General features: G+C 39.9%; 1 protein-coding gene across 1 annotated transcript; it reads left to right on the forward strand.

Moving 5' to 3' along the window:
* The first annotated feature begins 2,348 nt into the window (after nt 1-2,348).
* On the forward strand, nt 2,349-23,922 carry Gtpbp10 (GTP binding protein 10). The gene is made up of 10 exons (XM_050139824.1): nt 2,349-2,463; nt 5,729-5,922; nt 6,986-7,077; nt 7,570-7,714; nt 10,835-10,908; nt 12,969-13,021; nt 16,123-16,230; nt 16,889-16,966; nt 17,883-18,006; nt 21,169-23,922. Exons 1-10 carry the CDS (start codon nt 2,431-2,433, stop codon nt 21,375-21,377), a joined length of 1,110 nt encoding a protein of 369 aa, XP_049995781.1. The 5' UTR covers nt 2,349-2,430; the 3' UTR covers nt 21,378-23,922.
* The last annotated feature ends 3,431 nt before the right edge of the window (nt 23,923-27,353 follow it).

Raw genomic sequence — 27,353 nt, forward strand, 5'->3', positions numbered from 1 at the left:
CAATGTACACTTGATTCTAACTATGTTTGTCCATGTTCTGTTTTGAAATATATCCATGCTAAAGTGTTAGATTAAATACATGTCCAGAGATTGAACCTGAGACAGGTAAAGGTCAGAGCAAATAGTTTTTGCTATGGCTAGGATGTGACTGAACAGCGGTGTGCATGTCTAGCAGGTGCAAGAAACTGATTCTCAACAAATGAGAACTCGGAAGTTTTATTAATGATAATATACTCAAGCTCATTTTTTAAAGATTTATTTTTATTTTATGTATATGGGTGTTTTGGCTACATGTATATCTGTGTACCACACGTGTTCAGTTTCTGAAGAGGGGGTTGGGTCCCTCGGAAGAATTACACTTACGGTTGTAGTTGTCATGTGGGCACTGTGAACTGTAGAGCAGCAAGTGCTCCCAACTGCTAACTCATTTCTCCAGCCCCTTGTTCCTTGCTTTTCTAAGACAGGGTTTCATTATATAGTTTAGGAAAGCCTTGAATTCATTTTGTAGTCCAATCCTCCAGCGTTAGCCTCCCAAGTGCTGGGATAACAAGCACGCACCACTATGATCAGCCTATTTTTTTTTTCCATTTTGATGATGACCTAATATATTCACGTTAGGACCTGCCAGACAAATTTGGACCATCTTTTCAACTTTCTTGTAAATTATAAAATATTGCAGAATGGTAGTTTAAACGCAGTCAAAATCCATGGCTGTAAGCAGTCTGAGAGGCAAGCTTGCTGCTGCTCTTTAGCTAAACTGGCACGGCATCCAGCTAATGCTACTCCCAGCATTAACCAGAGGAGCCTCTCTCTGCAGTCATGCAGTCATGCATGCAGTGAATGAAGTCTCGTGGCTGCTCAAGGTGCTGAGAATCAGTCAGTGTCGAATGCCCAGCTCTAAACAGAACATTGATGCGGCCTATGCTAATAAGGCTCAGGAATCATAGCGGGAGGGGCTAGAAAGAGTGTGAGACCTGGAAGACAGGGAGAAGGACTATGAGATGCTGTCTTCTGGACATGGCAGCACCATTGCAAACAGGACCTCGAAGCTTCCGTGACTGCCTGCAATGGGTCATCATGGTCAGAAAGCTGAGGAAGCGGGGCTTGCGGGGGCACTATGCCTCCTTGAACTACTGACGAATTCTGTCATTGTCTTCAGTGTGTACCCACGAGGAAGACTCAGGCTCAATACATAGCTGCAAAGCCATTGTCACAGGAAATTGTGATGAAACTCAGTGGGTCTCAAAGGATGATAGGAGGGACACGACTGTGGGAGAGTCCTGTAGCGAAGAGAGGCAATTGGGGTTCAAAGTACGTAAGAGGGGGGTGAAAGGTCACAATAATCATACACACACACACACACACACACACACACACACTTGGCGATTTTGCACAAGAAGACTTTTTGTTTGTTTGTTTTAAAATCAGTTGGTCTGGTGAAAATCCTCTCTTTTCATAGATTAGGACTTGCCCCCTTCCTAATGAATAATTTGGGACTCAAGACTGCTCCCTTTTCTAACCTAGGGCTCAGGCATGTAGCAGACTGCCTGTAACTTTCTACTTTTCAGAGTACTGAGGCGAACCTTTGCCAGGTGCCAGCTAGGGGAGAGGCCTGGAGGCACGGGGCCTCCTGCTATCTATCACTAACTTAACACCTCACACTGAACACAGAAGGTAACAATTTCTTACAGTTCCTCAGGCGGGTGACCTTGAGGGAGTCACAGTCTAAACCTGATTCTAAACCTGAGAAATCTCCTGAGGGAAAATAATGAGCAGCGTGGGGAGACCCCTCTAGTATGCCTGGCCACCTTTTGTCACTTGAGAGCGCCGGGAGGAGGAGAAGGCGGCTGGTACCCAATCTCTTCCTGATGCTTCCTCCCCAAACTAAGGAACGGTAATCTCCTGATCTCACACGCTGACAGTTCCAGGTTGGGGTTTTTAGGTTTGTCTCCACCACACACAGGATTCTCCTTACAGACTAAGATCGTCGCATTTCTTCCACTACGTCTTCAGTGACTGGTTCCTCAGGTTCACTTTCGGCTACTCAGGTCACTCAGGTCGTCACCCAGCAGTCTTGCAGGGTCTTCGCGTCCTTCACACGTTTGGTTTTGCTCCCGTTGAAGAGCTTTTCCAGTGAAAGGGCATTCTGGCCCCTCACAGTTTCCTCGGCGACCATAACACTTTGTGTGAGTCAGGCCAGTCTCTGGCCCTTGTCGTAGTTCGGAGCGCCCTCCCACCCTGCGCCCTCCGGTCCCCCGGCTCCTCCCCCCCCCCACCCCACCCGGGAACGCGCAGCCCGCCCCGAGCGCGCTAGACCGCGCACGCGCGGGCCCGCCACGGCGTCACCTCGGCGACCAGCGGTGACGTCATCGGAGCGCCCGCCCCGAGTCCGCGCGGGTTCTGCGGGAGGGAGTCCGCCCCTTCGCGGTCATGGTGCGCTGCGGTTGCGCGTGGCTGAGAAAGGTCCGTGCCGGGGGGTCCTGCCTCAGCGGGGGTCTGTCGCCGCTCTGCCGGGTTGTCGTTCCTCAGGTCCCTCATGGGCCCCTTGACGTGGCTAGGCCTGTCTGGGTCCGGCTTTGGGGAATTGCTAGAAAATTCCGCAAAGCACGTGGGAGGAAAATTGGGGTACCTGGCTGCAGTTTAGACACGGTTTTACGGTGTACGTGGTGTACAGCGACTTTTGCTTTGTTTGCTTGTTTTCACTCTTGTTTAATGTAGTACTCATAACCCGTTCTTATACGTTTTTCCTCCCTTGTTCTGCTTTGCATATCTTTCTGAAGATCTTTTCTGGAAGCCAAAAGTGTGTAATTGTTGTGCCTCCTACAGAGATTTTAGTTTTTATGTAGTGTCTGTTTTAGAATCCATTTTCATAACAATCCGCAACCAGCTGCTTCGACTTAAAAAAAAATAAATCACAATCGGCTTACTAGTAATAGCCTTTGGAAACTAGAAGACATCTTATTTAAGCCATTCCCTGCTACTAACAGCCACTGTAAGATCCTTAATATAGTTGATGAATCTAGAAAGTAAAGAAGAAGTCACATGTTGAACACAGCTTTAAAAGCCCTTATTGCTATACCAGAGTGGTCAATATTCACTTTTTTTAAAATTCCCAGCTATTTCGGATACCTAAAAGTTTGCAGATTATCAAAATATTGTAGATTATAAAAAATGTGAGCCTAGGCAGTTTGGATGCTCACCTTACTAGACCTGGATGGAGGTGGGTGGTCCTTGGACTTCCCACAGGGCAGGGAACCCTGATTGCTCTTTGGGCTCCCGAGGGAGGGAAATGGGAGGGGGTGGCGGGGACGAGACAGAAATCTTTAATAAATAAATAAATAAATAAATAAATAAATACTACTTAAGGAGTTACTCTGTAATTTGAAAGCCTGGGATTAATACACAGGGTCTTTATAAGAAGCCATGGATTAGCCAGGCAGTGGTGGCGCACGCCTTTAATTCCAGCACTCCAGAGACAGGAGGCTGGCTCTTTGAGTTCAGTTCGAGGCCAGCCTGGGCTACAGAGTGAGTTCCAGGACAGGGTTCAAAGCTACAGAAAAACCCTGTCTCTGAAAACAAAAAACAAAACAACAACAACAAAAAAAAAAAGTTGCCGATTTAGTGAGGGAACCAGAGACACTAAATGCAGAATAAGATTTCCGGCGTAATCCAGCTTCTGAGGAAGCCTGCAAAGGCAGAGTAAAAGCCAATGAGAGCAACAGTCCAAGGATGCCTCAGATCATAAAACCATATGTGAAGCCATATTTTAGTTCTGTAATTTGAGGAAACATTGGCAGTCTGACACCAGGAAGTGGGTTTACGACAGAAAAGAACAAATGATCTAAGTAGAGAAACACAAATACAGTGTCAGAGGCTGAGCAGAGCATCACCGAGAAAAGAGCAAGGGGAGGGGAAGGGGAAAGTTAGAACCAATAAACCATACTCTAGTGATAGCGTGAAGGACTTGAAAACAGTGCTGTATTATGTTGTTTCATAAGCAGTAAAACCCCAAAGTCATGATTGTTTCTGTGTAGAGGAGAATACAGGCATCCGCTTCACTTAAGAAAAAAAGAAAAGAGCTCTTGTCTCGCTGTAGTGGATGCATTAAGAAGAAATGATGAAACATTGAAAGACCATTTGGGGTGAACAGTTAAGGTTGTAAGAGGACAGTGGTAGTGGAAAGAGTTAGGCTTCTGGGAAAGCCACAATTACAGTAAAAAGCCATGCATTTGTTCAGTGAACAAATAAACTTTGACCATGATTTGAGGAAACAGATTTTTTATTAATATTTATTGAGCTCTACATTTTTCTCTGCTCTCCTCCCTGCTTCTTCCCTACCCCCTTAAATCCTTCCCCAAAGTCCCCAGGCTCCCAATTTACTCAGAAGATCTTATCTTTTTCTACTTCCCTTGAAGATTAGATCTATGTAAATCTCTCTTAGTGTCCTCATTGTTGTCTAAACTCTGGGATTGTGGTTTGTAGGCTGGGTTTCTTTGCCTTATGTTTAAAAACCACCTATGAGTGAGTACATGTGATAATTGTCTTTCTGTGTCTGGGTTACCTCACTCAAATTAATGTTTTCTAGCTCCATCATTTGCCGGCAAAATTCAAGCTGTCATTTTTTTCTGCTGTGTAGTACTTCATCATGTAAATGTACCACATTTTTCTTATCCATTCTTCAATTGAGGGGCATTTAGGTTGTTTCCAGGTTCTGGCTATGACAAACAAAGCTGCTATGAACATAGTTGAGCACATGTCCTGGTGGCACGATTGAGCATCCTTTGGATATATACCCAAAAGTGGTATTATTGGGTCTTGAGGAAGGTTGTTTCCTAATTTTCTGAGAAATCGCCAAACTGACATCCAGAGGCGCTGTACCAGCTTGCATTTCCACCAGCAATGCAGAAGTGTTCCCTTTTCCCCACAACCTCTCCAGCATAAATTGTCATCAGTGTTTTTGATCTTGGCCATTCTTACAGGTGTAAGATGGAATCTCAGAGTTGTTTTGATTTGCATTTCTCTGATGACTAAGGATGGAAAGCGATTTTTTATTGTTGCTTTTATAACATTTTTTGTTTTGGAGGGAACATCGATTCAACTGATAGCCATCAAGTTACTTAAAAGAGTTTCAAATATAAATGCAGTACACTCCCACCTTTCAGTTGGCTTAATCTTCTAAATACTTCCGTTTTTTCCCCGGGGGATAGTTGCTGGTACCTACTAAGATTACCCTGGAGAGAAGGTTTAGAATGTTAAATGGGAGAAAGGGCGGAGACCTTGAGGATCGGTGAAGCAATCAATCCTAAGAAAGGGGAATTGGAAAGGGAGGTTATCTAAGGAAAGGCTCTGCAATATTTATATAGAAAGCTTTGGTTCTTTCTTAAAAAGAAGCCTCAGTAGGGCTGGAGAGATGGCTCAGTGGTTAAGAGTGGTTAAGGTCCTGAGTTCAATTCCCAGCAAGCACATGGTGTCTCACAACCATCTGTAATAAGATCTGGTGCCAACTTCTGTCTTCAGGGACACATGCAGGCAGACCATTGTATACATAATAAATAAATAAATCTTGAAAAAATAATAAAAATTAAAAAAAAAGAAGCCTTAGTATAATGAAACCAGCACCTTTAAATTGATCAGAACCAAGTGGTGTATAAATATCCTCTCTCTCTCTCTCTCTCTCTCTCTCTCTCTCTCTCTCTCTCTCTCTCTCTCTCTCTCTCTCTCTCTCAAGTATGGAAATTTCATTGATAACCTAAGAATCTTCGCCAAGGGAGGAAGTGGTGGAATGGGTTACCCTCGTTTAGGTGGAGAAGGCGGAAGAGGTGGTGACGTCTGGGTCGTAGCCCATAAACATTTGACTTTGAAACAACTTAAGAAGAAATATCCTCAGAAACGCTTTGTAGCTGGAGTAGGAGCTAACAGTCGGTAAGTGCTTGTGGAATGATCTGAGCTTCACAAAAACCCTTCTGGTAAAACAGAATACAGAACTTAACTAATAACTGAAAGTAAATTACTTTTTGTGATTCCAAACACGCAAAAGTCTAGCATGACTGCTTTGGTGGTTTGGACCTCTATCCGCTTATTCTCCCCCTGGTCCCTTCTGCATCTCCTCTCCGGGAATGGACGTTGTCCGAATCCCTACTTTTCTCCAAACTCACCTTGAGCGAAACTTCCCCAGTGCCCCTGCAGCTCACCACCATGAAATCTTTCCTTGATAACTCTTCCACCCAAATAGAACCAGTATTTGCTTTGAATCAACTTTTCTAATGCTTCCTGTGTTTATATGAATAATAATTATATGTATGTGTATAAAATCCAGCATAAAGAAATAAGATGAAAGAGCACAATATTTTACAGCTCCCTCTTTTTCCTTAGCCCTTCATGCCTAAAATTTATTCAGAAAGCTGTGTCACAGTATCGGGATTAACATTTACTCAGAAAGTTGTGTCACAGTATCGAGATTAGCATTTTATCATTGCCAGTTTTTAGGCAACTGTCACTTCTGTTTTTTTTTTTTTTTTTATTGCCGTAGCCACAATGTATGACTGATATCCTGTGTAGATATTCTCTACAATAAGTGACCCTGTTTCTTAATTCCTATGCTTATGTTCAATTTTTTGATAAATTCCTACAAGTGGAGTTACTGTTAGAAAATTATACCAGCTTATTTTCATGTAAGATTTAAGTACTGCCAGTTATGGTCAGTTTTTTTAGAAGATTCATAATGGGTTTGTTGGGGTTTTCTACTTTGTTTGTATTGTAGCAATCATTAATATTTCAAATGTACAGTATATTCATTTCAGGTTGAAATGACTTTTAGTGGTTAACTTGGTAATGACTTATTTCTATTTTTATGGTACACAGTATAAAATGTAAAAAAGAAGAATAATTTCTTTTTAGTATTTAACCTTTTAATAACTGTATTAGAAGGGTTTATTGCTAGTTGCCTTTGTAAGTCATTTTGTTTTGTTTTGTTTTGTTTTTGTAGAGTTAGTGCACTGAAGGGCTCCAAAGGAAAAGACTGTGAAATCCCTGTGCCTGTGGGTATTTCAGTAACTGATGAAAATGGCAGAGTTATAGGTGGGTGTGCTGCAGCTTCTGAGCTGCTGAGAAATGAGCAGTTTCCAAAATTAATTCAGAAAACAGTATAGTAGCTTCTTAAATTTCAGAATAAAATTTTTAACATTTATTATTTTAGCTGCTGGCTTATTAAATATTTTTTAAATGTACATAAAATATTTAAAAACTTCCTGCTAGATTGAACATGACTTTAAAGAGGTAAGGATACTTAGTTTTAAAACATATTAATCAGCTCCCCTTTAGCTGCTTACAAGAATGTTTTTCTGGGGTCAGTATTTATTTGCCTTGTGTCCACAGCAGGCAAACACTTTGCTTCTGAGCTGCCAGCCCCAGGGAGTTGCTTTTAAAAGCGCCTCCTTTTATAAAGACATTAAATCTTAAGTGTAGCCCATTGGATTTCTAAATTGGAATTTCTTGACTTGTATTTGTACAAAAACAAAACAACATATTACTAGTTTTACTTACTAATGTTTGTTGTCTTTCCTCTTAAAGGAGACCTCAATAAAGAAGAAGATAGAATTTTGGTTGCTAAAGGTGGCCTTGGTGGTAAATTACACACAAATTTCTTACCTTTGAAAGGCCAGAAGCGAATAATTCACCTCGACCTAAAAGTTATAGCTGATGTAGGCCTAGTAGGGTAAGTATCGTTTATATTCTTATAAAACGTTCAAGCAGACCAATACTACAAAATAAATGTAAATAATAATTTGGGGCCGTAAATATTCCTAGTTTATGTAATTTGTGTGCTAGTACTGGATATGTGACCCAGGCTACCTGTGGCTGATTGGGGAGAAGTCATGAGTGAGGAAGTCAGGGAGACTTACCAGGCAGAAGTAGGAGGTCTGGCTGGGTAGAGAGGTTAGGTAAATGACAGAAGGAACCTGTGGGTGGTGGCAGGTAAGATGGGTCCTTAGGAAATGTTTTCTTAAGTGACTCTTATTTTAATTCTTTTACTTAATGCTCTTGTTTAATACTTAATACAAAGTGGGCCCTTAAGGAAAATTTAGCAGTAAAGTCAAAAGCTTTTAAAGTGATCATGTATCTTAAACCCATATTTACTCATGTAGAAATTTATTTTAGTAAAGAAATTAAAGATACACAGATTTAAGATAGTCACCATATTGTTTAGTTTTTATTTTATTTTATATGTATGGCGTTTTGCCTTCATGTATGTCTCTGTACCACTTGTATGCTTGATATCCCTGAGGCCAAAAGAAGGCATATGTGTGGTTTCTGAGAACTGAATCCAGGTCCTCTGGAAGAGCAGCTTGTGCTCTTAGCCACTGTGCCATTACTCCAGCCCCATGTTTAAATTTTTAGAAACAAGGTAAGACAACACATACAAGTTTTCACAGAGCGAAAATAAAGGAATAATTTAGTTATTAATCCTACCACCCAAAGTATCAGTTAATAGTGTATATTTCTCCAGTTGTACACGCATTTTTATTACATTCGTGTTTGTATATTACATTCGTTGTGTGTCTGAGTGTGCAATTGCCACAGCACATGTGTAAATCCTAGGGATCAAACAGAAGTCAGACTTTGCCCCCTGAGCCATCGCAAAGGCCTTTTGATGACTGTAATATACATATTTTTGCAGTTGTTTATAATTGCAAAAAATTAGAAGCTATGTAAATGTCTGTCACTAGAAAGTTGGCTGGGCAAGCTGTATATTAACTATTGAAAAGTTGTTCTTAATGTCATGTCATGCAGTTTAAAAGAAGGTCAGTCAGTTAGGAAATATTCTTTTTAAAAAAAAAACCAACCTCAAGGCATACTATATTAGTCGAGATTCTCTAAAGCTTATAGAATCAGGGCAAAGGAGTATATTAGAATATTAAATGATGCTGTGGACATTGCTACAGAAAATTTCATTTTTATCTTTTTATTTTTTAATTTATTTTATTTTATTTTGAGACAGTGTTACAAGGAGAGCCCCTTTGTTCTTCCCAGTCACCTGACTAGCTTAGCCCACAAAATAACCACACAGAAACTGTATTAATTAAAACACTGCTTGGCCATTAGCTCTAACTTCTTATTGGCTAACTCTTACATATTAGTTTAACCTATCTTTATTAATCACCATGTGCCAGTGGTTTACCGGAAATTCTAACCAACGTCCATCTCAGGCAGGAGATCCATTGCCTCTCTCACTCTGCCCTTCTTCCCAGCATTCAGTTCTGTCTTCTCCGCCTACCTAAGTTCTGCCCTATCAGGCCCAAAGCAGTTTCTTTATTCATTAACCAATGAAAGCAACACATGAACAGAAGAACCTCCTACACCAGTGTCTCAGTAGCTATGGAGCCTGTCCTGGAACTAGTTCTGTAGACCAGGCTGGTCTCGAACTCACAGAGATCCGCCTCACTCTGCTTCCCAAGTGTTGGGATTAAAGGCGAGTGCCATCACTGCTCAGCTGGCAGCAGCAAATTCTGAACTATGGAAAGGAAACTCTATAGCACAAATGACCCAGTTTCTTTAAAGATAAATTGTATGGGCTAGAGAGATGGCTCAGAGGTTAAGAGCACTGACTGCTCTTCCAGAGGTCCTGAGTTTAATTTCCAGCAACCACGTGGTGTCTCACAACCATCTATAATGAGATTTGGTGTTCTCCTATGACATGCAGTCATAGGAGATATAAATAATAAATAAATCTTTAAAAGAAGAAAAATATAAAATAAAATAAATTGCAAAAGAGAAGCAAAAGTCTTTTTAAAAAAGAATTATTTATTATATATACAGTATTCTTGGTATTCTGTCTGCAGGTATACCTGCAGGCCAGAAGACAGTGCCCAATATAATTAAATCTTTTAAAAAAAAGAAAAGAAAAATATAGGGCTGGAGAGATGGCTCAGAGGTTAAGAGCATTGCCTGCTCCTCCAAAGGTCCTGAGTTCAATTCCCAGTAACCACATGGTGGCTCACAACCATCTGTAATAATGTCTGGTGCCCTCTGCTGGCCTGTAGGCATACACACAGACAGAATAGTGTATACATAATAAATAAATACCTAAAAAAAAAAGTTAAAAGTTTAAAAAAAAAAAAGAAAAAATATAAACAAAATAAATTGCAAAAGAGAAGGAAAACATATGAAAAAGAGATTTCAGAGATGCTCTTGCTAATTGTAATGCTAAAGCTTTATTTGAATTTGTATCCAAACAATCAGATTTTAAAAATTGGAGACCCCTGAGCTGCAACTGACCTGAATGCCTGCTCCCTGAGGATTAGCTTTCATGGAATCAGAAAGCAGCATGCAAGCTTCCAGAGGAGGAAGATAACCCAGTTCTACCAGCTGTGATGCCTATGAACCGTATCAACCCTAAGGAAGCAATGGTGGCCTGCATACCTTGGCAGGAACCAGCAGCCCTCTGATTAGACTTAAGACATTCTTAACAAAAGGGGATAACATGCCTGGTTCTGGAACTTAAGCAACTACTGTGTGCATGAAAACAGACATAAAAGGGGCCTGGAGAGGTGGCTCAGTGGAAACTCTGGTGTTGCCGCATGTGGCTTGCCCTTGTGTTGGACGCTGCTTCCTGTCTCTCAGAGTATACTTGAATAAAGTTGGCTATTGCATGAGATTTTAATCCATCTCACTTTTAGGCCCCACTCGTCAGGTTCACGCCACCAATTAAAGCAGTAAATACTTGAAATATTGGGAATTCAGAAATATGTAAATATTAGTAGTTCCGGTATTTGTTATAATGGACATATGCATTATATTGTTATAACACACACATACATATAATGTGTCATTTCAGATTCCCAAATGCTGGAAAATCCTCTTTACTGACTCGGGTTTCCCATGCAACACCTGTGATTGCTGATTATGCATGTAAGTATAATTGATGTATTTTAATATATGAGGGCAAGTTTTCTTTGCATAAGAATAATAAAGCTCTGAAGTTAGCTTTAGTTTGAAAGCTTCCAGCAGTTAGGTTCCATGCTTTTCTTCTTACTCTTTCAGGCCACTACAGTTCTCACACAAGTTTCCTGTCCTTAGGAGGAACTTTGCTGCATTTATTTCTCTGTTTCACAGGCCCTTATTTGGTTTATGTAGTATTTTATAAGTGTTTAACTCTTGTTACACACTGATAAATACTGGGAAAACCGAGATGAACATTTTTATTAATTTTATAAGGATTTATGTATAGGAATCATATTAGGCTAAACTGCTAGAAAACTGATAAGCAAAACCAGCAATTATGTTTATGGACTATTATAATTATACATATACTAGGGGAGAAAGGAATGTGTGCATTTGTGTGTGTGTGTCTCACTGATAAATGAAAGGGAATAAAAGTGTTCTGTTGAAGAGTGTAGGTAAGTGTAGACCTTCTTGATAGAATGTGTTTGGCTGAGATATGAATAATAATTTGATTAATCAGGGCCTTTAGGTCGTGAGAACAGCCTGGACACGGCTTAGTAGTTACAAGGGAGTTTGTCTAGAGAAAGTGGAGTAAGAGACAGAGAAATGAGATTAAAATCAGATGAAATTGCATAGACTGTGTGGGTTATCTTTTACCTCATTAAGCTATTTGGAAGACTTCATGCAAAGAATACAATAGAATAGAACTCTCTGAAAGTTCTCTTAGCCTATAATACAGGAATTGATCGGCACAAAGAATTAATGAATCTCCTTAGTACGATAGTGCAGTAGATTGATGAGATGCAATGAAGGAGTAGGTGAACGGTATTAAGTAAATCTAATAGAATATTTGCCATTATTAAAGAAAAAAGCACAAATGGCATTAATCTGGAAAATAACATTAAACCATTCAAAACTTAGAACCTGATGAAGTAGTTACTTTTGAGCTAATTGCTATTAGTTACATGATCAGTGTTTGTTATAACGTGAGACCCCTTAGAAGAAGAATGGGAGTATTCTGGTTTGCTTTCTCTTGCTGTGATCAACACCATGGGCAAATCACCTTGGGAAGGAAAGGGTTTATCTGACTTACAGGTAATAACCCATCACCCAAGGAAGCCACTGCAGACCTCAGGGCAGGAGCTTAAAGCAGAGACCACAGAGGAGTGCTGCTTACTGGCTTGCGGCTCTGATTTTCTCAGCTGCTGCTCTTACTTAACCCAGGACCACCTGTTCAGTGGTGGTACTGCCTACAGTAGGCTAGGCCCTTCTCCATCAATCAGCAAGTTAGATATTATATATAAAATCTGTGTTTATATACAATCCTAAATATGTAATACATGTGATATATATGTATGTGTGTTTCACATATATTTATGACATAGATAGACATGCTTACAGGCCAATAACTTTCCCAGGTTTGTCAGTGCAGGCCAGATTAGCCATGACAGAAGGAAGGACAAAAAATCCCAGGAGAGAGCTAGTACAAAATGGTAAGGCATAAGAACAACCCAGATGAGAACAGACTAGAGAAATTTTACTCTGCCTTGTGAGGTAGCTTAGTGGGTAAAGGTACTTGCCGTTAAAACCTGAATTTTCTTTACCTTGGGTGAAGGAGAGAACTGAGATCTGGAGGTTGTTCTGACCCCCACATGCATACCCGTCCATGTACAAGCCCCTCCCCAAGTAATGAAATGCATACATAAAGGTAATGCAATTTTAAGGAGAAAAGAAAGAAAATCTTTACTGCAGAATCAGTGGTGGTGATCAGAACCTACATTCTGAGCCCCTAAACATTCTCAAGCTGCCCTTGGCCACGGAACAGGACTTCAGGCCAGAGAACAGAAGTCTCTGTCTTTTTAAAATACAGTGTGAGTGATAGAGATAACTGTAGCTTCCATTTCAGCAAGTTAAAGTGGGATTAAATATTCAAAAGGAAGATACTGTTCATTCTATACAATGTTGACATTATTCTAGAGAATTCCTCTTTTATTCTTTCCCTAATTTGCTGTCCTTTTGCCTTTCAGTTACAACACTAAAGCCTGAACTTGGAAAGATTATATACAATGATTTCAAACAGGTTGGTACTTTTAAAGTAAAACACACACATCTTTAGAAGTTGTAGGGGTTTTTTGGTAGTAGGAGTTTTAAAAATATTCACTATTGCTGGGTGGTGGTAGCACATGCCTTTAATCCCAGCACTCGGAAGGCAGAGGCAGGTGGATCTCTGTGAGTTTGGGGCTAGCCTGGTCTACAAGAGCGAGTTCCAGGACAGGTTCCAAAGCTGTAGAGAAACCCTGTCTCAAAAAACAAATCAAAAACAAAACAAAATATTGACTATTGTTATTTATTTATGTGTGTGGGGGTAGATGGATATCAGTTACTAGAGGTGGCATTACAGGCAGTTGTAAGTTGGGTGCTGGGAATTGAACTTAGATCCTCTGCAAGATCAGTATGTGTTCTTAGCCACTGACCCATCTCTCTCTCCAGTTGTAGGACTTTTATATTTACATGTGTTTATGGTTGTAGAGGAAGAAACAAAGAGGTTTTTGTTGTTTATTGTAAGTATAACTATGGACAAAGAATTCTGTTCAGCATTATTAGAGTGAAATAAGAATTTAATTCCTGTTCTTGGAAGTGTTGTGCTTATTCATCCCTATGGAATTACGTCTTCCTAGTCTGTCTCCCCCGTATTTCCCCAGTGAATTGTTAATCTCCACTTCCTGAAAGCACTTCCAGTTGAAACTATGGTGCTTCTGTGGAAACTGATTCCAGCTTTCTGGTTCTGGGGAAGTAGCTGCTTTGAGGTTTGCTTTACATTCTTCAAAAAGGAAGAACTGTGCCCTAGAGTTTCTTTCTCTATACAGAGAAGCCTGCACGTAAGTCTTTCTAGTAGCTTTATTCATAATTACTAGAACTTGGAGCAATCAAGAATCTCAGTGTTTCAAGGAAGAGGGCCGCTTGTTTGTCCTGGCCACCAAGCTAGCTTAGCCCCAAAATAACCACACAGAAACTATGTTCGTTAAATCATTGCTTGGCCTATTAGCTCTAACATCTTATTGGCTAACTCTTACACCTTGATTTAGCCCATTTCTATTAATTTATTAATATCAATTAATTAATTAATTAATACCTATTAATCTAAGCAATGGCTTACCAGGAAAGAGTTGGCATGTCTGATTTTTGCAGCTTCATGGTGTCTTTCTCTTTCTCCACCTTTTTTTCTCCCAGCATTTAGTTCTGTCTTCCCTGCCCTATCAAGGGCCCAAAGCAGTTTCTTTATTAACCAATGAAAACAACACAAAGACAGAAGGACCTCCTACACCATTTCCCCTTTTCTGTTTAGGTCTTTTTCTTTTTTTATTTTTTTTATTTTTATTTTTTGGCTTTTCAAGACAGGATTTCTCTTTAGCTTTGGAGCCTGTCCTGGAACTAGCTCTTGTAGACTAGGATGGCCTCAAACTCACAGAAATCCAACTGCCTCTGCCTCCCGAGTGCTGGGATTAAAGGCGTGCGCCACCATCGCCCGGCTTTTATTTATTTTTTATCATAACTAAGGAAAACTATAACCATAAATTTTTCAACTCCATCAAAGACTCCAGAAGGATAAAATATTACCTAAGTACACAGGAAGTGCATTGTAAGCAACTTCCAAAACTCTAGTAATGACAGAGACATCTTGCTACCTGGATAGTCACCCAAAGTTCTGTACCATTGGGGCATCCATCTTCAGCCTACAGGCCCATAGTATCATGAAGCAGGAAATCCTGAAGGATCCTCTCACCTTTAGGCAAGTTGAGCAGTCATTTCTCTGTGGGTCCTGCATGTCCAGTTCAGCAGTTCAGGCAAGAGCAGTTTCTTGCACAAATGGCTAACCAACTCCATAAGGAGACTCTTCAATGCCCATCTTTCTCTTGAAGTAGAACAGATATGTCTTACTGTTATGAAAAATCTTAAGTTTTTAAACATTTTAAATGCCATATTTTAAAGGTCTCTGAAAGATTTGAAGAATACCTATCTAACTGAAATATACCTCTGTATATCTAGAAAATCTAATATGACTACAAACTCGACTATTATAGATGACTATTAACCTATATTTTTAAATTATACATTACATTTTTTAAATGAGCCACACAAACACAATACCTTAATCAAGAGCAGAAATATACATATCTCTGGCGAGCTACATGGCTTCTTCCTGATTTTACCTTCATTCTTACGCAGATATAGTCGTACACGTTGGCGTGCCAATTGTTGCAATGTGAGGGCCTGCTGGTTTGTCCCTGCCACCCAGCTAGCTTACACCTGAAATAACCAAAACTGTATTAATTAAATCACTGCTTGGCCCATTAGCCCTAAATTCTTATTGGCTAACTCTTACATATTAGCTTAACCCCTTTCTATTAATCTGTTTATCGCCACGAGGTGGTGGCCTACCAGCAAAGTCTCAGCACCTCTATCTCTGGTGATGGGTCTATGGCAGTTTTTTGACTCTGCTTTTTTCCTCTCAGCATTTTGTTAATTTTTCCTGCCTACCTAAGTTCTGCCCTATCAAGGGCTCAAAGCAGTTTCTTTTTTTTTTTTTTTTTTTTCGAGATAGGGTTTCTCTGTAGCTTTGGTGTCTGTCCCAGAACTAGCTCTTGTAGACCAGGCTGGCCTCGAACTCCCAGAGATCCGCCTGCCTCTGCCTCCCTTTATTAACCAATGAAAGCAACACAAAGACAGAAGGACCTCCTACACCCTCTCAGTATGGTTACAGATAAACTGTTACATCTGGAGAATGAGATAGTTCTAAAAATTAATAGATTATGAAGCCATGAAAAGTTATGGAAGATCTTGAGTTCATATTGCTCAGTGAAAAAAACCAAAAGATACATTAAAACATATGCACACGTTAATTAATTATTTGAGTTATTTGTGAAAAGAAAATTACAAACTTACCTTATTAATAACTGTTATAGTAATAAATATTAAGCTAATCTCCCAATATCTATAGATTGGTAGACTCATGAGTTAAAACAGGATTCGGATATCTGATTAAACCTTTTAACATGTTTATTTCAAAGGTACCATAGAGTGCTTAACTAGAAACTATGAAATATGAAAATTTGGGAATAATTGAATTTGGTTCTTTCTCATCTATTTTTCTTTTTTAACAAATCATTATGTTTATGTTAGATTTCAGTAGCTGACCTCCCAGGTCTGATAGAAGGAGCACATATGAACAAAGGAATGGGCCACAAGTTCCTCAAGCATTTAGAGCGAACCAGACAACTGCTCTTTGTTGTAAGTCATACATTCCAGTGTGGTGTTCACATGAGTTAGCTTGGTTTCCCTAGAAACACTTTGTAGTAAAATTAAAGATAATGTGACATTGCTGGTCTGTTGTCCAGCCTGTAGCGGCGTCAAAGGCTTTTACAACCTGGTGGCATCAGAGCCATCTTAGATGTGTGATCATACTCTATAAGTTCACATCGTGATAAGATCATTGGGCATGTATACGTAGCTCTGGTATATTAGGTACATGACTGTACTAATAAATATCACTCCAGTAAGTCTGTGTCAACGGGGACAAGTCAGTAGATCATTGTTTATAGCGTGGGGGTGGAAATGCTGTTCCCACTGTAGTGTGTGTACGTTTGGCCATACTTACCAAGACTTGATTCCTGGAGATTTTGGCATGCTCTTCTATAATATCTCTTACATTTTTAATTGGTGATGTTTAAGTTGTGGATGAGATTGCTTATAATAGTATCAATTATCTGTACTAGGTTTTCACCAATGACTCATTTTATAGTGATGCTTATAGCTATCATAACAACTCAATTTTTGTTCTTGCACTTCATGACTAAGTTGCCAGTAAAATGTAGATTGAGAAATGATTCAGAGAGAAGACATTGCTAAGCATAGAACTGAGCAACCGTTTTCTGTGTTCTCTCTTCAGGTTGATATTTCAGGATTTCAGCTCTCTTCTGTAACTCCATTCAGAACTGCCTTTGAAACCATAATACTTCTTACAAAAGTAAGTTTTTTGGTTTTCTGTGTTCTGGAGCTAGTTCTCCATGTATGTGAGTCACACAGTAATCAGAATAATCACCTTTTTAAAGATTTTATCCAGTTAAAGAATCAAAGTTGCTGTTTCCAGTTCTTCGGTATTCCCCGTTTCTCATTATTATGTGGTACTGCCCTCTCGTGCCCCATGTCCCTTCTCAGCTGACCTCACTTCTGCCCTGGCGTCTGTCTTCTGGAAGCATTCCCCATTAAAATACTCTGCTCACACTTTTCTCCTTTTGTGGAGGTACTGATGGTCAAGCCATGAACGTTGCACAAGCATCCCACCGTTAAGCTGTAATCCCAGCACTTGTCTTACCATTTAAGCAAGGTTACTGAGAGTTATTTGTGATCTTACCTACTGCCATTATTTCCCATTGCCTACAATGAATGTAGCCTTGACTGCCAAATCTGTAACCGATAGCCAACTCTTTGCTCCTGCTTTAGACTGGGTACTTACTAGGCATCTGTGACTGAGTGACATGTTAACCACTCACAGTCAGATGCAAAACTACCCAATCTGTTTTGTTTTAATTCTTTAGCGACCCCACAGCTTTTGAGATTTACTAAGTACATATGTCTTTTCTGAGAATGCAACAATACTGAATTGTTATTTTTGGCCTATGAGTCTTTTCTCTGTTGAGTCTAGTTACTTTCATTTGGCTCAGCTGCTTCTGAGAAGTTGTGTGAGCTAACATCTTATCCACATAGTTTAGTAAAAAGCATTTTCTGAATTTCCTTTGTTGGTTTTATAGTTTTTGGGATTTATTGCCCTGTGGTGATGTGTATAAGCCCTAGATTTTTCAGGTCATTAAAGAAATATCGCCATAGTATTCATTTATATACATATTGATATAAAATTACTTGGTTTCTCTTTTTATTTAAAGGAGTTGGAGTTATACAAAGAGGAACTGCAGACAAAACCTGCACTCTTAGCAGTTAATAAGATGGACTTGCCCGATGCCCAGGTTAAGCTTGACGAACTGATGAAGCAGCTCCAGAACCCCGCAGGTAAAGCGACATTCACCTCTCTCTTCCTCGGTATAGCTGCATCACAGAATGTTGGGGCATTTTTGGTGAAGGGGTTAAGGTTTTGAGACAGGGTCTCCTGTAACCCAGTCTGGCTTCAAATCTGCCACCTTGAATTCCTACCTTCTCCTCCCAGGTGCTGGGGTTATAGGTATGTAATATCCTGACCAATGATAGCAAAGATCGATGGGAAAGAAAATCAGTAGATGGGGCTGGAGAGATGGTTCAGAGGTTAAAAGCACTGACTCTTCTTCCAAAGGTTCTGAGTTCAATTCCCAGCAACCACATGGTGGCTCACAACCATCTGTAATGAGGTCTGGTGCCCTCTTCTGGCCTGCAGGCATACACAACAAATAAATAAATATTAAAAAAAAAAAAGATGTGGTTAAAGAAGGACCCTTACACACAGGTTAGGCTGGAAACCTGAATTGGTGCAGTCACTACTGAAATAAAGAGATTCCTCAAAATAATACAATAAAACTACTATAACACAGAGGTACGCCATTCCTTGACATATATATAACCAAAGGATTTTAAATTAGCACCCCAGAGATGCGCACATCCTTGGTTTTTTGCTACAATCTTCACAGTAACTAAGAAGTGATATCAGCCTAGATGATCGTCACCACATGAACATGAAGAAAATGTGGTACATGGGGGCTGGAGAGATGGCTCAGAGGTTAAGAGCATTGCCTGCTCTTCCAAAGGTCCCAGCAAACTTCCAAAGTTCAATTTCCAGCAACCACATGGTGGCTCACAACCATCTGTAATGAGGTCTGGTGCCCTCTTCTGGCCTGCAGGCGTACACAGAGACAGAATATTGTATACATAATAAATAAATGAATATTTAAAAATTGAACTTTAAAAAAAATAAAATCAGTAGTTTCTACTCTGAGAAACCATATTTGAACTCATAATGCATAAGCACTGAAGTAGCATTGACCTGTCATTATCAAATCTCAAAATGGGTGATGCAGGTAAGTTAGAGAAAGAAAAGGAAGATTCTTTGATCCAAAAAAGGTTAAGTTTTATAAAGAATTACAATTTATATGGACCTTTAAAGGGTACGGGAGAGGGCCCAGAGATGTCACAGCCATTGAGAGCACAGGCTGTGGTGAAGGACCAGAGTTTGGTTTCCAGCATCCATGTCAGGGCCTCGTAGCTACCTGAACTCCAGCCTCAAAAGGGTTTGCTGGCTTTTGTGCTCACACACATCTGTAACCCAGACATCCATTATTAAAGATAAAATAAATCTTTTTGGTTGGTTTGTTCTTGGATCTGTTTGTTTTTACTTTTTCTTATTTTTAGACAGGGTTCTATAATGTATGCTTGGCTGGCCTAACAATCACTGTGTGGACCAGGTTGGCTTTAAACTCAGAGATCCACCTGCTTCTGCTTCCTCAGTGCTGAGATTAAAACTGTGTACCATCATAACCAGCTAAAAATAAAATAAAACTTTAAGAAAAAGAAGACAAAACCAAAACAGGAAATGTGGGTAAAAGGGGTGATGGAGGAGGGTCATCTGTTTATGTGTTACTCTCATTGGGTAATTAATAAAGAAAACTGCTTGGCCTGATAGGTCAGAACATAGGTAGGTGGGGAAGACAGAACAGAATGCTAGGAGGAAGAAGGCAGTGAGGCAGACGCTATAGCTCTCCTCTCCAAGATGGGTGCAGATTAAGATCCTTCCCGGTAAGCCACCACCTGGTGGTGCTACACAGATGATTAGAAATGGGCTAATCAAGATGTGAGAGTTGGCCAATAAGAGCCTGAACTAATGGGCCAGGCAGTGTTTAAAAGAATACAGTTTCCATGTAATTATTTTGGGTAAAGCTAGCCAGGTGGTGGGAAGTGGCCCGCCACTCCTATCATTACAAAGGAGGAAAAGTCAACAGTTAACCATGAAGTGTGGGCAGGTTTTTATCAACTCCACAATTTGTCTCGCCAGTACACACTGCACTTTAACAAACCCAGTAGGGTTTTACCTGTGTTTAAGATTTTATATATGTCTGGGTGTTTTTTCTGTGTGTCTGTCTGTGTACCATGTGCATGCCCAGTAGAAGGTGTCAGATCTAGAACTGGAGTTACAGTTGTTAGTTAGCTTGCTGGAACTTAACCTGGGTTCTCTGGAAGAGCAGCCAATACCCTTGACTGCTGAGCTATCTTTCCAGCTTGAGACGTAGTGGTTTTAAGGTTTAAGAGGTTTTTTTGTTTTACTACATTAATTTAGTAACTCTGAAGAATATCAGTTTTTAGAAAAGAACATCTAGTCCTGTGTTTATGTGACACAGAAAATACATCCTCTGACTAAAAGGATTTGTCTGAAATTTCTTAAATGAAACTATTTCCACTATATAAAGAAACTCAGGGGTCTGTCTTAGTCACTGTTCTGTTTCTGTGAAGAGACACCATGACCAAGGCCACTATTTCATCCATTATCATGGGGCGGGGAGCATGACCCTGGAGCAGTATCTGAGAGCTGCATCCTGGGCCACAGGCAGAAAGAGAAACAGATGAGAGACACTGGGCCCTATCTGGGCTTTTTGAGATGCCAAGCCCACTAGTGGGATACCTTGCTCAGCCTTGATAGGAGGCAAGGGAGGGGTTTGGTCTTGTCTCAACTTGGTATGCCAGACTTAGTTGACTCTCCAAGGGAGGCCTTACCTCCTCTGAGGAGTGGATGGTATGTTGGAAAGGAGGAAATGGGAGTGGGGGAGAAGGGGAGGAAGGGGGAACTGGGGCTAGTATGTAAAATTTAAAAAAAAATTAAAATAAAAAAAATCTACTGTTGAACTGTTCCATCTCCTGCTGCAGTTTTAAATGTCGGTGCCACGCCTGGGGGACGTTAAAGCAAGCCAGAATGTTCCAAATGATGTCACTGTTTTTATGGGAACTAAGTGTTGTCATGGTTTATCTAATACTTGTTCTTTATGTGGCTTAAAATAAATTTCTCCAATAGTAATTAACCAAGGACTTGCTCTATGCTAAGAACCACCATTGTCAGTACTAACACAAAGATCCCAAGAGCCAGTGAGACAGGGCAGAGCAGGGGAGGAGTTCCTGGTGCTAAGTTGTCAGTTTCTTGCTTCTCAGATCAAACCTCTGCGTAATTTTTACTTAATTTTTTTAAATTCTTTGTTTCAGATTTTCTACATTTATTTGAAAAAAGCATGCTTCCAGAGAAGGCTGTGGAGTTCCAACACATCGTCCCCATCTCCACGGTTACTGGGGAAGGGATTGAGGAGCTGAAGAGCTGTGTAAGGAAGTCGCTGGACCAGCAGGACAGCAAAGACAGCGATGCACATCATCGGAAGCAGTTGCTTCGTTTGCAGGTTTCCAGTGGAGCATCTTAGAGGGAGCACGCCAGAGCGTGCTGTCCACTTCCGGAGAGGCCAGCGTTTAAACCTAGTGTAAGGTGTCGGTTCTAACGAAGAAGGAAATCATGTTATTTAAAACATGGATGAGGGCTGGAGAGATGGCTCAGTGGTTAAGAGCACTCCAGAGGTCGTGAGTTCAATTCCCAGCACCCACATGGTGGCTCACAACCATTTGTAATGAGATCTGGCGCCCTTCTCTGGCGTGTGGGCATACATGGAGGCAGAATGTTGTATACATAATAAATAAATAAATCTTTAAAAAAAAACAAACAAACAAAAAAACAAAAACCACAGATGAGCCTGGAATGCATTATGTTCCAAGAAACAAGACAAATGTTTCATGATCTCACTTACACGTGGAATCTTAAAAAGAAAAAAACTGGACAGGTGGAAATCCTGACAAGTGATGATCATTAAGGACCGGGAGATAAAGGTTAGGAGATGTTGCTCAACAGATACAAAGCTTCAGTTAAGCTCTGCAGATCTGTTGTGTAGCTGGTTGTTTATAGTTAGAACAATGTATCATATTTTGAAAATTTGTAACAAAGTAGGTTTTAAGTGTTCTAACCACAAAAATCTGAGAAAATATATTTTAAATGAGCTGAGTCTATTTCAAAGCACACTGTGTGTGATACAGATGCATGTATAGTTTTTATGTATTAAGGAAAAATATTTCAAATTAATATAAATTAATTTTAAAGTGTTTTCACATTTTAAAAATAGTCTTTATCAGTAGGTTTCCTGATATATGTGCATTATCAGAAAGAGCAATTTTTTCTTCTCCCTCTTCTAGTGTTAGCTCAGCAAAGCAAGTTCGTTTTGCAAAAGGCGTCCACAAGACCCAAACTGGGCTAGCACACCCCCTGAGAGCAACAGAGCTCCTATATTTTATCCTTGATGTGGGTGGTGACTGGGTCTCATCCCATTGGTCTGACTAATGGCTATCACGTCAAAGGGGATGGTCAGGAAACAATGGCTAACCTACTTAGATTTTAAAGTTTCTCACAACTACCCTCTTTATTGCATTGTTTTTCAAATTAGGTATCACATGTTGGCCATTTGAAGTTTCTAGGAAGAGTAAATGATTTATATAATTGATTGGTGAGCCTGCCTTCCAGGAAGATGCATTTTCTTAATTCCTTTGAAAGGATTTAAACAATACTTACAAATAGAGATTTTTCCTTTAGGTGAAATTTGTTATAAAATGTACACATTCACTTTATGAAATTGTAAAACAACAACAAAAAACAAATTGAAGCAGTATATATGTTCACGAGGCCGCAGACATTTCTATTTCTGGAGACTGTCAGTCTTTCTCAAAGGAAGCACTGTGAGGAGCCTACATTTTTACACTTTTTTGTAAAACTCAAATGTGTTCATTGTAATGTTTTCTGTCATTTTTTTTTCCTTTTTACAAAGTAGCAGCAAATTATTGACCTCTAAAATACTCCTAGGCAAGCGTGGGAGTCTGTGGTGGTGTGGGCCTATGACCACAGCACTTGGGAAGGAGAAGTGGGGGGTTTTGAGTTGGAGGCTTCCTGGGTGACTTAACAAGCTGTAGGCTAGTCTGAAATCATAGTGGGGCCATGTCTCAAAAATGTATAATATAATAGTATATTTTATTTTATTATTTTGTTTTGCCTGCAACCAAGTCTGTGTACCATGTGCCCGTAGAGACCAAAAGAGGGCATTGAATACCCTGGGACCGGCATTGCCTACTGTTGTGAGCGGCCATGTGGATGCTGGAAGTCAGTCGCTGGTTCTCTTAACTGCTAAGCCATCTCTCCAGCCCCTTTCTTTAATAATACATTTTGTTAAAAATTACTTGATAATTCAGTGTTTAATAACAATTGTGGTAATTGATCCCTTTTAAAAAAAAACATTTTTAATTGTATATTGATTAGACAAATTTCCTCTGACTTGATAATGTGGGTATGTTTATTATTTCAATTTGATTCTAGTTTCTGTTCTCTATACCTACCTCTCATTCTAGTTCCTGGACGAGTTTCCTTGCATCTCTTTTTCCTTTATTACACGGATATTTATTGAGTACCGTGCAGGGTGTTGCACTTGCAGGACTCCAAAAACAGACACAGATCCTGCTTATGCTTCATAGCTGAGCTGCAGGGAGCTGGCATGGCCTACTTTACAGCAGAGGAATGAGGCTGAGGAAAAGCCTTTGAGTTTGCACTGGCCAGCTTCCGTGTCGAGGCCTGGTTTGTTACACATGATCACATCAGTGCCCCTTTCAGCTGTTTCCACCTGACAGCCTCATGGGGGCGAACTCAGGAGTCTGTGCTCTAATCTGATTGTGTCCTTTGTGAGGGGCGTAGTTGCTGAAGATGAGGAGGAATATGCTTGTCAGTGATGCCTGGACTACCACTAATGCAGTTCATGGCTTATTGTGTAATTATTAAAATGGATGTTCCACTTAATTGGGATTTTATGATTATTGAGGGTGTATTCCACTTACCCCCTTTTAAAAGCTGTCATCTTTCACAATAAAAGGAGAAATCCCAGATTTCTTATGGCAATTTAATGTGTGCGTGCGTGTGTGTGTGTGTGTGCACTCGAGTGTGTGTGTGCATGTGCCCTCTGAGCAGGAGTTCACAGATGTTGCAGGATGCCTTACATTGAAGGCTCGGATCTGAGCTTCGATCCTCATGATGGTGCAGCAAGCATTCATTTCAACTGTGAGCCTAACACTTAATGGCTGCGCCATCTCCCCGGCCTGAGTCATGTTCAGTTACAGAACAGCACTGTGGTTAATTTATTTACTTTAAATACATATTTTAACATTTCCTAAAATAAAATGTTGGGTTTTTTCAAAGGCTAATCATTTTACCTTTCAAGGTAGATTTGCAAAGTGTCTACTCTTAGATATTTTTCTTTTAAATGATAAATATGTATTTACTATGTAAACAAACATGTCTGCTTTTCAAATATCTTATTTATTTGAAATGGTGTTGGGGACATGCGTGCCACTGTATCCATGTCGAGGTCAGAGGACAATCTCATGGGGTTGTTTTTTGTCTTTCACCTTTAAATGGGTTGCAGGGATCACGCTCAGGTCTCCACACGTGTGCAGCAGCAAGTGCTTTTCGCACTGGTCATCTCAGTGCCCGAGTCTGATTCATAGTGTGACAGCTTATGTCAGGGGTGAACTGCATTGGGTCTGTCCAGCTTCTAGTGAAGCTGAGTTCCCACTGAGCTCAGTGCCTTGCCATGATAGAAGTTAGAGATTCTTTTGAAGTAGGAGATGAAAGCTGAAGATCTCTTGACAAATAAAAAGAAGTCCATAAACGCATGAAATATTTTCTAATTCTTAAGGTAAGATTGAAAAGCCAGTTAGCAAAGGTACATTCCGTGCAGAAACTTACAGAGTGAAGCCACATTACTAATGTTTCAGTGGTTGTGGATGTTGCTTAGCGGTAGAGCACTTACCTCACATGTGCAGTGCCCTGAGTTTGACTCCCGGCACCACAAGTGCTCAGTTAGAATGATGAAAATGTTTCAAAGCAGTAGCATAAACATTCTTACTGTAGTTTTCAGAAATTGACAAAATACAAATACACATAAGATACCTTATTTTAAAAATTTGGGAACATGTTTAAAGAACGTATTAAATTTAATATATGTGTTTAGTTCTTCAGAGTACTGCAAATTTAAGTCTGTCCTTCCTTAATGAATGAACACACGGAACAAATTTGGGGGTTTTTGATTGAGTACATGTACATTATCTGAAATGGTACCATCACCATAGGCTAGGCACCTAGACATACGTATTAGCTAAATACTTCAGTGCGTTTCCTCCTAGTCCTTTTGTTTTTCTTCTCCTCTCTTTGATGCTGGCTGGGGCATGTAAGGAGGCTGTGAGACATGGACAGGTGGTCCATGACTTCTAATCCCAGCAGAGGCTGTGGGGCTTTTCGAATGAGGTCAACCTGATCTACCACGTGAGTTCCAGGTCAACTAAGGCCCAAAAAGAGTTAGTAAGTGAAAAGAAATGTCATGCTATGAGTCTCAAATAGTCTAATTTTAAAGACATTTGAAATAATAGTCTGCTTTACAACATTTTATAACTTGGGATTAAACCAGGCAGGTGGTAGTTGGCATCAAATGTTGGCAGTTAAGACAATATAGTTTTACTGTAAAGTCAATGAGAAGTAAAGCAGGTCTTTGTTTTCCCTTGATTTTATTTCTGATTTCTGATTTTTTGTTTTCTGATTAGAACTTGGCAAGTAGAGGGAATATATCTACCAGGGGTTTCATTTTTATCTTTGCATGGCTGTTGTTAACTAGTTGAAGGAGAATAGAAAGCACACGATGGAAATGGAATGAATGTTGGAAATTCTCCGTGGCTAACTTAGGAGAAACAGGTGGGGTCATTGTCTCTGTTGGCCATGACCAGTGTGAAAAGGACAGGGGTGGTTTTGGCTACTATCCCTGCCATACTCACCCACTCATTTGGGGGAAATTATAGTTTTCAAATGTTTCATCATGTGACAGTTTATTAATAGTTACCAGATCCTTGGACAACTGTAGAGGAAGTGATCCTCTTGTACATATCATTAAAGTGTCTACAATAGAAATGAAGTCTTTGCGGTGCCCAGATACAAGCCATGTGAAGCATAGCTACTGTCTGAATCATGGCCTTTGAAATACTTGGAATTTGAAGAACAGGATATGCGGTTTATATTATAACTAATTTTGAAGCAATATATGATAAAGTATTTTTCCCATCTGTTTTGTAAACTCTGAGTGTGTTCAAAGTTGAAAGCAAAGGACAAAAGCTTCCTTTGCTCATGACCTCATATTCCAATGTGTTTTTCTGAAATTGCCAGTATTTTCTAACCAATGCCTTTGTTTTTTTATTGGTTATCAAACATTATTTTGGTATTATTTATATATGAAAAGACTTTAAAAGACTGTAGTATAATTTTATTATATTAAGTAAGAAAACATAATTATACAGCTAAAATATACCTTTATTTCTATTTGTATATGGTTTGTCACAAATTACAGGATGTGGAGCTTGTTTTAAATCAAGGACAGATGTTGAGTAAAAGCTTCTGACTGGAAGGATCTGAAACATGATTAAATAGAATAGCCAAAGCCCCAGTCAAATGCGTTGTGGGTGTGTGTGTGGGGGGGGGGGATAAGAGAACTACGTAATAATTGAGCCTCAGATTCAAAAACAAAATTTTCCCAGAAGTGGTGCCATTTTCATCAGGAACAATAGTAAGAACTTATATGATGAATACAGACAGATTTTCCTATAAAACATAGACCACAACTGCTAATTTTTTTCAAAGAGCCATTCATGTTATAATTCCAAATTTGTAATGTATTCCTTTAAAAGTTTAAGACACAAGTTTCTCTTAAAAACTGGGATAGGAGGGAATGGTGGTGGTTGTCATGGTTACACTAAAAGCTTTAAAAACCAGAAAACATTGCGTCACATCTAGACAAGTTCCTCTGTATCATGCCCTGTCCCTGTCTGTGACTGATGACTTTGTTCGGTATTAGAATCGTACTGCAGGTGTGGGCACACAGCTCTGTAACCCCAGCTGCTGGGCAACAAGGCCAGCCCGGGCTCCCCACAATCCTGACTGGAAAATGAATGAGTGCAATTGGGCTTTGTTTTTTAAGATGGGATATGGTTCAGTGGCAGAGTGCTCAGCACTGTGAGCCCATAGGTTCAGTCCCTAGTACCATACCTACGTACGATGAAACGCACTTTCATACTTCCTGTTTCGTACTATACTATGGATTCCTAACAGTTTTTGAAAATGTTTCAAAAGAAACTTTTCTCTTTTTCTGTGCTGTATTTTTTTTTTAATTGACACTCTACAATGCCTGGGCAGGCGTTTGAATTCCACGCCTAAATGACCCCCCTGCCTCAGCCAAGTAGCTATAGGCATGTTTCACCACTCCTAGGTGTTTAAGGAG

The sequence above is a fragment of the Alexandromys fortis genome, unplaced genomic scaffold, assembly GCF_014885135.2.
Source record: "Alexandromys fortis isolate MF-2015 unplaced genomic scaffold, M_Fortis_MF-2015_v1.1 scaffold_38, whole genome shotgun sequence".
Taxonomy (NCBI): domain Eukaryota; kingdom Metazoa; phylum Chordata; class Mammalia; order Rodentia; family Cricetidae; genus Alexandromys; species Alexandromys fortis.